The 13,757-nt window shown below is 40.7% G+C and overlaps 1 protein-coding gene across 1 annotated transcript in view; it reads right to left on the bottom strand.

Moving 5' to 3' along the window:
- Positions 1–13,757, bottom strand: part of FNDC1 (fibronectin type III domain containing 1) — a 62,880-nt gene that overhangs the window by 16,071 nt on the left and 33,052 nt on the right. The window contains exons 9-13 of the mRNA XM_036381002.2: positions 11,926–12,047; positions 10,061–10,172; positions 8,679–9,068; positions 3,910–3,975; positions 1,862–2,023 (exon numbers count right to left, since the gene is read on the bottom strand). Coding sequence (XP_036236895.2) covers positions 1,862–2,023; positions 3,910–3,975; positions 8,679–9,068; positions 10,061–10,172; positions 11,926–12,047 — 852 coding nt within the window. The remainder of the gene's footprint in view (positions 1–1,861; positions 2,024–3,909; positions 3,976–8,678; positions 9,069–10,060; positions 10,173–11,925; positions 12,048–13,757) is intronic.

Here is a 13,757-nt window from a genome sequence, read left to right as displayed (position 1 = left end):
CTTGCAGCCCAGAGACCGCTGCCAACAAAGCCTGGCTTACAGCCAAATTAATTGATGAGCAAGGGGAATGGGAGGCCAACATTCAGGTTTACCTACCCCACACCCACAACTGTAACAAATTATGCAAAGATGGAAGGACTGTCTTTGCTACAAGAGGCAGAAGAGAGCAGTCTGACTGCAGCACCCTCTGCTCGCTACCTCCAGCTGCTCCGGAAGGTGGGATGAAAATGTCACCCAAATTCTGCCTTTCCAACATGGGAACAGATCCCTGCCAGGGCCTTCAATCACCTAAGACTTTACAGGTCTAAGTGGTTGGTTCTTACACAAACATCCTGAAGCTGGAGCAAAACAACAAAAGAAAGGTGAAGAGTAATTCCAAGGTGACGTCCAACCAGTTTAAAGGGATTGTTGTGGTCCCCTGGGTACTAAGGGACCAGGAGCCATGAGTCCCTACCTTCCAGGCATGTGCTCCCAACCTGTAACTTCTATTTTTAAAAGCTTTATACTGACTGGAATTGTACTTCAGTTCAGGAAAAGATTAAACCATCTTTTTATTGCCTTAAAAGTCACCGTAACATTCAAAGGAAGGACTATAAAACTTGCTTTGGAAATGTTTATTCAGTTGCAGTAATACAATTCATTGAAATGGTAATATTATTTCCCTACTGCCTTGAAATGTTCATAAACCAACGTTTCTTGGTTTATCTTATTGGATTTCATGCCCTAAAGGAATTTTTTCCAGATCTTGCAATAAAGTTAATTTTAGCCTCTCCAGCTAAATGAATCAAGAAGCACTGTCAGTGAGAGAGCTGAATAGAAACATCATGAAATTGTTTGGACAGGGAAACTGAAGATGCACTGGAAAAAGTTTTGGCATATATAAAAACAAATCTTTTTCTCCAGCAGCAGAGTTTCACTCTAAGCCACATGAAGCTTGTGGATATTGGAAGGGAAGCCAAGACATGTCAAAGATGATTCTCCATTCCCTGAACTCTTTTCTGAAATGCCAGGTGAGTCAGCAGCTGACTTGACCTCAGTTCAAGTGCCAGAAATATGTAAAGGGCTGCAGGGGGTGTCACCAGCCTGGGGTGGAGGCTGGAATGTTCCCTACAATCTCACAATCTCCAAATCCCTCTCCTCTGGCCCCCAGCTGACAGAGAAGCAGAGCAGGTCTGAAGTCAGTGCTGCAACACCAACCTACACACTTGAATGGCTCATGTACACAGGAGACATGGCTCATGTAATGGGGGTTCCTGCACCAAATGCCTTCTACTGAGAAAATGTTCGAATACCAAAATCATATTTATCTCTATGGATTTATTTTTTTGAAAGTTCATATTCAAAGTACCATTCATTCCTTGACTTTGAAGCACACCTTTTGAAGCACACATGCTTGTGCAGGGTGGATGAAATCGCTGAGGTTGAACAGATCAGTGGAAAAGAATCAGGTCCCCCAGAGGAAAACTCACACCTACGTGGAGACTTGCCCTGCTGGAACTGCTGGTGTGAAGTTAGATGCAGTTAAGCTGAACTGGTGTAGACACTCTTGCTCTCTCACTAATTTCAGCTAGACCAAACACAATGCAGAACACAGAACAGAGCACTTACACTGAAAGAGTACAAAGAGGTTTTTACCGGTTCAACAAAATCATTGTGGGCCCACGCATAAACATGCAAGCATTGAAGCAAGGAAATAACTACTGCTGTTTGGGTTTCCAAGGTGGAAATCCTTAAAAGGACCACACACACACGTCTACTGGATGTGTTTGTGCAATGGTCTCAGCTGAAGGGCTGGCCTAGCTGGAACAAGAATCCTTTGCAGCACAAGTAGTACGCTAGATAAGCCAAAGGACATCCTTACCAGTGAAGCGTTTCTTCCCAGCAATGTCATATTCTGACACAGGGCCAGTGCCACCAACACCGGTCTCCGGATAGACAGCCTCCAATTCTGTTGTGGTAGAAGCAGTGGTAGTGGTGGCAGTGGTGGTGGTTGGTGGCAAAGTGCTCTCAAAAAACTCGTAGTCTTCAGAGAAAACACAAGATGAAAGTATTAGCATGCTTCATCTAATTTTGGCTTAACTATGAGAAGGGAAACAATTCTGTCATGGCCACAGTCTCAAAGAAGTGCTACACACCCCGCCCAGTGAGGCTACTGCACACTCCTTACAGAACTCTTTGTCAAGGTTGGTCAAACTTCAGCCTTGCAATGGTTTCTACCAAAGTCATGGACAGAGAGAACAGTCTTTGCCCCAGAATACTCATGTCACTGCTGATTTAGACCTCACTCACACGGTTAAACAGGACAAAAATTAACAAATGTATTTGTGAAGCAGTATCCTGAATGTGTATCTGCCACCTCCTCTCACAAACTCCAAGAGAAGATGGCACAGTAATTGAATCCCTGGCCTAAGCCCTCAGATGCCAAAGGAAGTAGAGAAGGGAGAGAAAAAAAATACTTTCTAAGAAAACTCAGTGTTGCAATTCTAAAGCCCTAGAGGTGGTCCAATACTGCTCTCAAACCGTCCTGTGACGGAAGATGCGGAGTCCGGAACTTTCCAGTTGTGGTCCCTGCAGGGCCATGAAGGAAGGCAAACTGTCCCACATGAGCCTCATTATGTTCAGTCCTATTTAACTCAGTGCTCTTTGAAAAGCTGCTGTGCTACCTGACTGGCACACAAAATGAAGGGAAAGTAGCATTTGGCATCTCTGCCATGACCTCATGCAGGCAGGGGAACTCAGCTCATGTCTTTGAGTGTTTTGTGCTTAAACTGCTAAAGTGTGTGTTTTCTGCAGGTGACCTGTACCTAAGGGGAGGCCTGGCAAAAGACCTGTGCACTGAGGATATTCTGCATCCATGGAGATGTAAGGGAAATGGGATGTATGTCTTGTGCAGTTTCTAATTCGTCCCCTCTTCTCCACATTCTAAATGTCAGTTTCAGTATGAAGTGATCAGCATTAAAAGTACAAATGTCTATAATATCTTCCACTCAGCTGCTGCACTCTCTTTTTAAATGTTTTCTGTTGTTGATTAGACTTAAGATCCAGCACTACAACCACAAATAAAAAAAAAACTTTCATTGTTCTAGAACCATAAATTCTACTAAAAAACTTTTTGTTTAACTGAGGTTTGTACTAATCCACTTCCATATGTGGGGGCAGGAGCAGGAATTTGAGCACTAAGAGGGATAGAACATCCGATGTCAAGGATGGCAGAAAGTGAATTTCAGTTCCAATAACTGAGAATTTGCATTCCCCATGAAAACTTACAATTAAATGCTGTGACTTGATGCTTCCTCTTTAGCTAAGGTTTTTATGTCCTTGATTATAATATCAAGATGACATGAATCTAACTCTAAATAAATATTTCCCTCTTTTCCTTTCATCTGATTTCAAATCTCTTTGATATAAATTCCACATGAATTAAGCAGATTATTTACTTTATATGTAGGTGATCTTATTCAGTATGAGCATGCTTAATTGTCCAAATGCAGACTATACATTAAAGAAACAACTCACTAAGGTATTTTGATTGTTCAGGGCTGGAATGTTATCTGGATTTTGTATTTTAGAGGAGGCAATTGACTTTGACGGGGCTGGAATAGAAGTTGTACCAGAGAAAGTAAATCTAGGATTGAAGCAGTGTCTGTATGACACAGCTCTGAAAAGTAATTTATTTCCTCAATAGGTTCCTGTTAGATTGCAGGACTGATAGAAAGGGACTTTTATGTCCAGAAACAGATGGTTTTAGATCCTTTCTCTTCACATGTAATGCAGAACCATTTTCCAGCTCACCATCACTTGCTTAAGCTCCCATTTACCAATCTGCCTCCTTGAACCCAGTTCCGAAGAAAGAAGACAGAGAAAAAGGCAACATGTCACTTGCAATAGACTCATACAGTTAACCCATACCATCATCATATATCACATAAGCTTCTGGAGTTGCTGTCACATCTGAATCCAGTCCTGAGAATGTATCTATTGACAGAGAAAGAAAAAAAAATGCTGTAAGAATTCAATAAAATAATTCTGGAATAAAGTTTAATATAAAAATATTTAGCCAGTGGAATTGTAAAGAAAAAGATAACTTCCTGGTTTCCAAATAATGCAGTGACAATCTGCCCTGCACATTGAGAACAACAGATGAGAAGCTAAGTGCAGTAGTCAGGAGTTTTGCTGGGGAAAAATGGGCTCAGGGCTACTACATAAAATTAAGAGTAATCACCTTCCAGAAGCTCTGCCCCAGGCCCCAGCTGCTCTGGAGCAAAGGTAGGCTGCCAGCAACTATATAAAGATCACATCTGGATTTGACAATATTTTATAGTCTCAGAAGCAGCAAATGTGAAAACATTATATGCCAAAAAAACCAACCAAGGAATTAAATATTTCTACCCAAATATTTTTGTGGAGATATAAAAACAAACAGCCCACAGAGCCATGACATTTATAGACCATGTCAATGGTCTTGCAAGGAATGCAGCCCAAAAGGAATGGCTTTGTAGAATGAAGTAATTAGTGCTGGATTTTCTGGGGTTTTACTCTGCACTAGCTCTACTCTGATCCTATGGAATGGCTGCCCATTACAGGTTGGGCCACATAGGTGTACTCCTGAAGCACTGCTCTGCATTAGTTTCATCCAGCATGAATTCAGTTCAGGAAATCAGAATGAGATTGCTCCAGGATGCAAATGAAAGCATAGCAATGACAGATGATTATGAGGTGCTCATCAAAAACTCTCTAATGATGCATCCCAAAACCAATGCAGATGCACCAACAGACTTCCCAGATGACTATTCCTTGATATTATCTCATTATCTCTGCAGGACATGAATCCAGCACCAGATACATCAACCATCAAGTACCTCATCTGTTGAATCCCAAAGGCTTTCCTGCACACTCTGGGGAAAGTGTTTCTCCACATTATTCAGGGAAGCCAAAGAGTATCCAAAGCTCAGCACAGTCACAAAAAGCCATGCAAACAAAACAAAAGCACTGTGCTGTAACCCACTGCAGGCACCATCAGAAGTCTCCAATGCAATGCTGGGGCTGGGGAGTGTCCAGCATGTGAACAAAGACAAGAGAAAGACAGCTTTGACCTCCAGACACTTCACACACATTGGTCACACTCCTGTAACACTCAGTATGGAAGCAATAGTGTTATTTTCACTAAACCAGAACTGCAAACAGTGCAAAGTTTCAACTGCCAATGTTAAATACCTCACAAATATAATCTGAATGATACATTTTAATTTTGCTGATTTTTTTTTTGAACCAACAATTACTGTTTAACTGCATTTTTTCTCCTAAAATAATTTTATTTTAAATACACTGCGTGATTTTAATGCCAAAATATGCTTTAAAACACAGGAAATGGGTTTATTCTTGTCATACTTTCATATATGAGAATCTGATATTTCCTCATGGTAGACTTCTGCAGCACACTTCAGGAGATGATCCCCTTGGAAGTCACTTGGCTTCTCTGAGGGTAGTCAGTCCCAAAGTAGATTCTTTGCTGAATTCTGCACATCTACCCACAACTGGCCAACATCAACCAACATCTATAATGTATGCACTTACCTTTGACTGCCTATATCCAAGGAATAAAGAGGATCAGATATGCAGAAATTTGAAATCTTCCATGAGCAGATTTCAACTCATCATGCGTATTAGCTAGTAAGTCCTTGGCCTATGTACAGTCCAGCAAAGCCAAATTTAATTTTCTATTTTTGTACTCAATTTCAGTTACTGTGCTTGTTTAGCATTAGCTGTGTCATGGTGACAATAAGAGTACTCCCCAACAGACCTCTCATTTTATTCTTTTCTGTACACACTCCAGCTGCAGTTCTTCACCTTGCACCATCACCCTTTGCTGAATCTCTTGAGTAAACCCTGCCTGTAATAAATGGGGCCAAATCTTCCTATGACCACTTGCCACAGACTTTTGGCATCAGTAAGGATAGTCTTGCTGTCTTACTTGTTTTACAAATTCTATCACTTGATTTTATCACATGTAATGCATGGTTAAGTCTCCACCTGTTTTTTTCCTTTGTGAGCTCATGAATAAAATTTAGTTGATTTCACTGACAAATCATGCTTATGTGGCCAAACTCCTCCTTGAGAGTTAAAGACTGATGAATATAGTGAAAAGCTGGTAATAAATTCTGCTGGATCAAGAAGAAATCCTGACAGAGATAAAAGAATTTGCCAAAGCTTAAGTAGAACATTTGGAGCTGGGTTTTGGCACTTGCAGACCCTGTTTGTGAATAAAGCACTTAGCAACAAATATCAAGCTTTGGCAGAAAAAGTATTTCACTAAACAATGTGGAGTAATTTCTAGACTCAGATTAAAGGGAAAGACAAGATAAAAATATAATTTAAAGTAATTTGGAAATGGTCAAGTGAAAATTGCATTGTTTTGATAATTGAGTAGTAGTTTACCACTCTTGAAATATACACTTCCCTTGTTAAACAATAACAGCCATCATTAAATAAATACCACAAAGATCTTTACTTTTTGAGCAAGTTCTTTGTGGAACAGGCAGACTGTTTTCCTGTGTTTATCTAATCCTGAAGCAGGTCACTAAGACTTAAAAAAATGGAAAAAGTCTCTTCAGAGAAGCTTTCCAAATTCCCAGGTAGGGACTAGTATTGCAAAAGCTATAAGGTAATTAGCCTTAAGAACCAGGTAAGAAGCAGAAATCCAGCACCATCCTTTCAGCCTTCCACTGTGAGGCATTGGCAGACATACTGTCAAAATGCCAGGCAGTTTATGAGTTACTTCAAGGCCATTCTCATTGAACACACAGCCTGAATAAAAACTTAATTTTCATTCGTGCTTCTGTCAAGTTCAAAGATTCAGCAAGCCCATCTGGTAGAAGGCAAAAAGCCCAAGCAGAACTTTTAATGTGTTCAGAAAATCACATGAAAATTCCCCAGCCCACAACTCTGCTAAACGTAACACTGCAAAGGATTTTGTTACTCATCTTCTGGAGCCTACCTTCAGATTTAACCCCAGATGTATGTCATGAACTTCTACTGTTCTTACAATGTGTATTTTCAGAAGAGGTCCTCCAGGTACCAAATAGCACAGGCCAAAAAAGAGGAAACATTACAGGATGTAATCTACATCTAAGATAAGCAAAAGGAGCTGGGGGGTGTGGGAGGGACTCTAACTACCAAAAATCATGGCTCCCTTTAGGCAACTTTGAAAGTATGAGAGTGACCATATATAACAATATTTGTAACAATATTTGTAAGTACAATTAAGAACTATGAACTTTCCATAGGGAAAAGCAAAACTGTTCATATTAATATTTAATGCTGATTTGATTTTTACATGCATGTCTGTGTGTGTGTGTGTGCGTGTGTGTGTACACATCTGTGCATATCTACACATGCAAGCATGCTTCTGTAACTGCACAGTGTCAGAGGTGGCTAATTTTAATAAATACTAACACTATAACTCATTGTAATTTCACCTGCACAAAGAGCTGACATCTCACTCATTAACTGTCATGGACCGCTGGTAAGGGAATTTTGTTTTCTGCTTCTGAGACCTTCTCCCAAGTCTCTCCATCCTTCGACTCACTGTGAGTTGCTGGAGCCACACCTTTCTTTATCACTGCCCTTCTCAAAGTGATAGTTCAGCTTCCTAGGCCATGGTTTCGTGACTTTCCTGTAAATCTGCTTTGACTTAAGAAACACAGGTGTATAGGAGAAAGGTAAAGGGGCTTCACTAGCCATTAAAACTGGCTGCTGCAGTTGTCAGATGTCTGACTGCCAACCTGCTGGTAAAGTTATGGCTCTGCTGCTATTGCCCACTGGTAGAATGAGTTGAGGATTACCTACAGATGGGAAGGGTAAGGGGCTACCATGGTGCACCCTGATCTCGTTTGGCAAAATAAGTAGCTAACTCACTTGCAATCCAGGTGCTGAAAGCATAAAACATGATAGGGAACAGGATCAATACCAAAAGACTCTAGTGTATTTATATGTGTTTACTTTGGATTTCAGTTTGGCATCACAACCTAAGCTTGTATAACAGCAACAGGGAAAAATGACATGCACTGACACTGGTTCATATCTTCAGATATTAAAGAAATCAGTGTACAACTCTCTGCCTTATCTGTGCAGAGCCTGGGTTGCCTTTCACCATCTTCATCTGTGCTGTGCTGCATTCCTGCTAGACAATCTATCTCCAAGGGCTGGCAAGAGAACAAGAATCTCACTTTGCAAATGCTGTTTCCACCATGGCTCAAAGAGAGACTTTTCAGAATTCATTGTGATAAGTGAACACAAAACAGACAAAATGTATAGTTCCTCCAGCTCCTTCCCTGGCCTGAAATGGAATAAGAAAAACTTATGTGTAACTGCTTTGACCACAAAGCTACTGCTTAGACTTGTACCCCATGTGAGTGAACATATAAAAGTGGTTCCAACACAATGTAAGAAATTTGCTGAAAACACAATTTCTTAAAAAACCTCAGCTTTGGTGAAAGTTGGCATTTGCCAGTGAAAATCCATTTAACACCCAAACCCTTCTTCATATGCTCTAATCTCAGCTCCTACCTTATCAAATGGACCAAAATCTTCAGAGGCAGATTCTCCACCATTTCACTTCTGTGTAACTGCTGTACAAACAGCACAGCCATGGGAATTCAAACAGCACAAAAGTAAATTACCTTCTGCATTGCACTCTGGCAGGCCATCCAACCCCAGGAGCAAGTTGCCTTCATCATCATACTCCCCATAGGTGCCTGGAGGACAGGTTGGTGCAGGTTTCTCAGTGGGTGGCTCAGTGGTGGTCGGTTCTGGAGTGGTGGTGGTGCTGGTGGTGGTTGTAGCAACAGTTGTTGTAGTGGTTGTGGTGGTTGTTGTGGTAGTTGTTGTAGGTATTGTTGTAGTAGTAGTTGAGGGAGTGGTTGTTTTCTTAATCATTTCAAGACCAATGAGAGGCTTTCCTCCAAGGCTTATTATTGGTTTATCTTGTGCACTTGCTACAGGTTTACTAAATCTGCTATGTCCAAACAAAGGCAATCCATCAGGACTCACCACTGGAGCACCCTTTTCATCTAAGAGAGAAGAACAAAACCAAATAATCTCACCATTATTCCACTTCAAGCTTATAGCATTAAGCATTACTGTGTTTTATCACAGTAGATGCCACAAAAACACTGAATAGAGTGAATAGAGCCTTCTGTAAGTAAACTGACAGAGAAGGAGAGTGTTACTTAGGAAAGAGCCATGGCTAAGAAAACTGGAAAATGGTTCAGAAGAACCTCAAAAAAACCACAGTTGTGTTCACATTTTTCAGCTGTTTGATAAACACTCCAGGGAGGTTTCATTTCAGAATCACAATGTGCAGACAATGATGGCATTTCATCTAAGTCACTCTCATCAACTAACTGTTGATGAAATGTATGATGAATCCATATTCTGTTCCTTAATGTCAAACACGTCCAAGGAAAATCTGGGATGAGCTGGAAAATGCTGTCACTGCAGATAAGCTTGTGTGCCAAATTCTGGGTACTGTGAATATTCATGGTAGCCAGGTTAACAATAGGCACTGAATTTGTATTCAAGAGATCTGTACAGATGGACTGACATGCAAACAGCAGTCTTCAGAGAACACAAACAGGGTTTCTTAGTATTTGTGGTTAGCTTTAGAAGAAAAAATGAAATAAACACATCCATATGGCTGGTACAGTGCTAGCAGCGGGGAATAATTACTCCTATGTATACAAAGATATAAACAATCATCAACCCTTATTCTACTCATCAGCCCTTATTCTGGCTCAGTTCTGCAGTCCTTTCTAACACTGATACAAGTGAGATGGACTTGAGTGATTCATGCTGCCTCATACTCTGGAGTCTCACAGGGTGACTCAAAGCCTCCCCAGGTCCTGCAGTGTGCTGACTATCTGGTGGAGAATTGAGGTACAAGCCACTCTAAATGGCTTGCAGGGGACCTGGGGATGCCTGAAGCATTCAACAGCTCAAAGATTTGTACCATGTGTACAACTACTATAGAGCTTTTTTCTGTAAGAAGGAAGTTGTAACTTACCAACAATTGTACGTCCATCCCCTCCTAATTTCACTCGGAGAGGGTTGCCTTGGGAGTCTTGGAGGTATTTTCCTTCAGCATTTAACACTAGCCCTCGGTCAAGATCTACAATCTAAAAGCAATAGATGGACTCAAGTTTAGCTAACCCAAGAGGAGGTGAAATGAAATTTCACAGCAACAGAAATCCTGGGGAAATTCAGACACTAAGTATGATGTTCAGGAATAGCTACAACACACTGGAACTTTTAAAACTAAGTGTATAGTAATCACTGAAATATCATTGCTGAAGAAAGCAGATTCCCAGGAACTGGGGTCCAGAGCTGCACAGCCATATTCATATCACCTACTGTAGCTCTCGTGGGCAAATAAGCAAATCTCTTGATTTTCTAGGGTTGCATGACTCCTCAGGTGAATTGATGTAATACTGATTTCAGTATGATGCTGAACCATTTTGAAGATGGGATTTAGAATTATGTCTAGCTAAAAAAAATTAAATATTAGACTAGATACTTTATTTTGAAATGGCAGTGAAAACAAAGTAGCTAAGATTTTAATTGGGGTAGGAGACTGAAGAAAAGCCTCTGTCTCGTAAAGCAAATATGTCTGAGAGCTTGGACTGAATTCCAGAGCTAACTGCAGTTAAAATTCAGTCCTTTTTGCTATTTCAACCCAAAATAGCTGAACTTTATGCTGTTTTAACCTGAGGTAACAGACACTCAGCCACAGAACACAAAAATGCAAAAGGTGTTAAGTACTGTGAGGAAATTGGGAAGGAGACAGAAACAGCAATTCCAGGTTGGCAAGACAGACTTACATCTGGTGCTGAGAAAAAGACTGCAGCAGGAAGGACAGCAGATTATGAGATCAGTCTCTGAAGCCGTCCAAGCACCAGATTTGGCATAGATCCTCTTGCTTTGCAAGGTGTTCATCCTGCTAGCAGCAATGCCTTCCCCTCAAGAGGCAGAGAAATGCCCCATGGCACTCCAAGGACCTTCCTAGCCCACTTTCTACAATCCATTTGAAGGACTTTGGGCATCCTTGTCAAAATGCTTCCCTTGAATGTGACACACCTGATGCACTTTTTAATGTTCCTCTAATGAAAATGGTAAGATTGAAGTGGCCATAAAATAAAGGTCTTTATGTGTCATGCCATGTGCAAGCAGCTCTGCTGATGCCAGGGAGGCTGATGACAGAATCCTACTGCTCAGCACTTGGGAAAACATGCAGGAAGCACAAGTTCCTTCTCTTGCTCTCCTTGGTTAAAAACTCATTGTAAAGGATGTTAAAAGACAATGTGTGGGCATGAATGCAGCTTGTGGGGCTTTCCTATCAATGGTATCTGAGCTCTTCTGCATATACCTCTGGAAACATGAGGAAGCAAAAACCTACATAAGTGCATTTAAAGCATCATGACAGTTATGGAGGCACTTTTTATTTCAGAAGTCTTGCTCAGGAGCTTCTACCTGGAGTGAGAGTCTGGGAGAAGCATTGCTGAGCACATCTTTCACAGCAGCTATTCCAGGCAATCTCCCCTCACAGTGCACAGCAAAGAGCCCACTGTGTCAAGAGTCCCTGAGTCAATGGGGAGCACAAATCTCATTGACTTTGACGAAAAAATGTTTCTCTAAATTTAATAGGAGTAATGTTATAGTTTAAAATTCAACCCATCAGGCTGTAAATTTAAAATGTTAAAATAACAAAACCCAGAATTTGTCATTAGATTTCAGTGGAACAGTGGAAACGAAGTATAGCTTCACTTTAAAGCTGCATTGACTGAGGGCACTGCTTGCCTGTCTTTTCTTAACGAAAATACAAATACAATAAAAGGCCAAAACATCTTGAATTTAGAGAGAAGGTCACCCTACCCACTTTGCTCCTTGAGGGCCATTGATTACTTTCTGTCCACTTGGTTTTCCATTATTACCAGGGATAACTTTTCCATTTCCATTTCCATTTTTCGTTGTAAGATTTGGTCTGCCATTGTAACCTGAAACAGGGAAGAAAACACACTATTCTGAAGAAAGCTGTGCAACCTACAAGCCATATTTTAAATTGCAGGAAAATGCATTTTCTGGTTGATCTGAGTATAAACAAGAACAGAAAGAGCCTCACCACACTTCACAAACCAGGCACTCCACTTCTTCTTGAAGTAACTGTTGTGACACTGTCAGATTTTTGCCACTGACACAAGAATCTGAAATTATTTTTCTGAAGAGGTTAAACACTCACTGTTCATCTCTATCTTGTTTATCTGGTCTGTCTATTTTTTTTTAAGAAAGCAGAGGAATGTTTCTTCATGGCACTACAGTCATTAAAATGTTTGTCATCTTCGTAAATGATCTTTCAGATGTGGGATGAAGGAAGAAACCATTATTAAACACAACCACTTGTTCAATCCTATCCTTATACAAAGCTGTAGTGACAAACTGAAAGGAGAGGGCATAGGAATTATCTCTACTCCTATATTTTTAACCTGGAAAATGAAGGAATCTCCTTCTCTAGCTGAAAAACCACTGCTAAACAGAAGTACAGTCATGTCAGAAGTGGAGAAGTAGCACTGAGCTATAGGCATCCCAGCTCTGAAAGGGCAGCAACTTTCACATCTTATCTCATAGACTTGCCTCCAAAAAAATATAATGGGAAAAAAATATAGACTGGGAAAAAATTTAACTGAACACTTGTTGGCTATAACTTCACAATTGCATTGCTATTAGTAACTTTAAATAACCTCTACAGAGAAATCTGTTATTTTTTTCATGCCATACATCTCATCTCCCATGGTATTATTCAGGGTCTACTCCCATCTTAAAACTCTTTAATCTGGTGAACCTCTACACAACACTGAGTCTGACTAAAGCATATCAGATGCAACAGCCCAGCTGCACACCCCTCATTGTGTAACAGGAAGGCCACTTCAAACCAAACATTACGACCTACAGATAACACAGAAAGTATTTACTAAAACAAGTCACTAAATACTGTTTTGGATGTCCATGCATTGAGCGAGAAAAGGTATGTCTACCTAGCAAGGTCACTGAGGCTGTCAGGGATTTTCCATAGGTGACATGAGAAATAAATACCTTGATCTATAATGGACCCTCTATTCTACTAGGTCCACAGATATTCTGTCAGAAACAAGTCTCTTGGGGTAAATCACAGCCATAAAGGTATTAGATCGTCTGGCTGTGATGGGCATGGGCAACAGGTATGGGCAACCCTGAGCTGTTACTTAGGAAAATGAGGAAAGTGGCTTAAAAATTCATCACAGAAAACATGAGGAAACACTTCACTGTCTAGGCATGGCCACTGTGGTACTATGGAACCTACAAAGGTCTTTTAGCAATCCATGATGAAGAGCTATGTACTTGAGAGGCTGGCATATTCTGAGTACAAATGAGCTTTCAATGAGCATTTGGTGAAGTCATTGCTCAATAAGGAACTTTTCCAATTTAGCACCTAACTCTGTCACCCTCTTCGTGGATGATGGGATCCTGTGCAGATCAGACCACAGGAGAAAGGGTCTGGGGCACCACATTACACCAAATAGGCAATGTCCTCAAGAACTAGGCTTCCCAGCAACCACCAAAATAAAAAGCAACACATTATACTAAATAACTGAACCTGTATCCTGCTGGAGGACTTTTCATCTAGCTGCTGATTCTAGGAAAAACACAATTAGTGACATTAGTACAACAAA

Source organism: Molothrus ater, chromosome 3 (assembly GCF_012460135.2).
Source record: "Molothrus ater isolate BHLD 08-10-18 breed brown headed cowbird chromosome 3, BPBGC_Mater_1.1, whole genome shotgun sequence".
NCBI classification, from domain to species: Eukaryota; Metazoa; Chordata; class Aves; order Passeriformes; family Icteridae; genus Molothrus; species Molothrus ater.
Note: the sequence above shows the minus strand (reverse complement) of the source record. Positions and strands in the feature narration are given on the sequence as shown.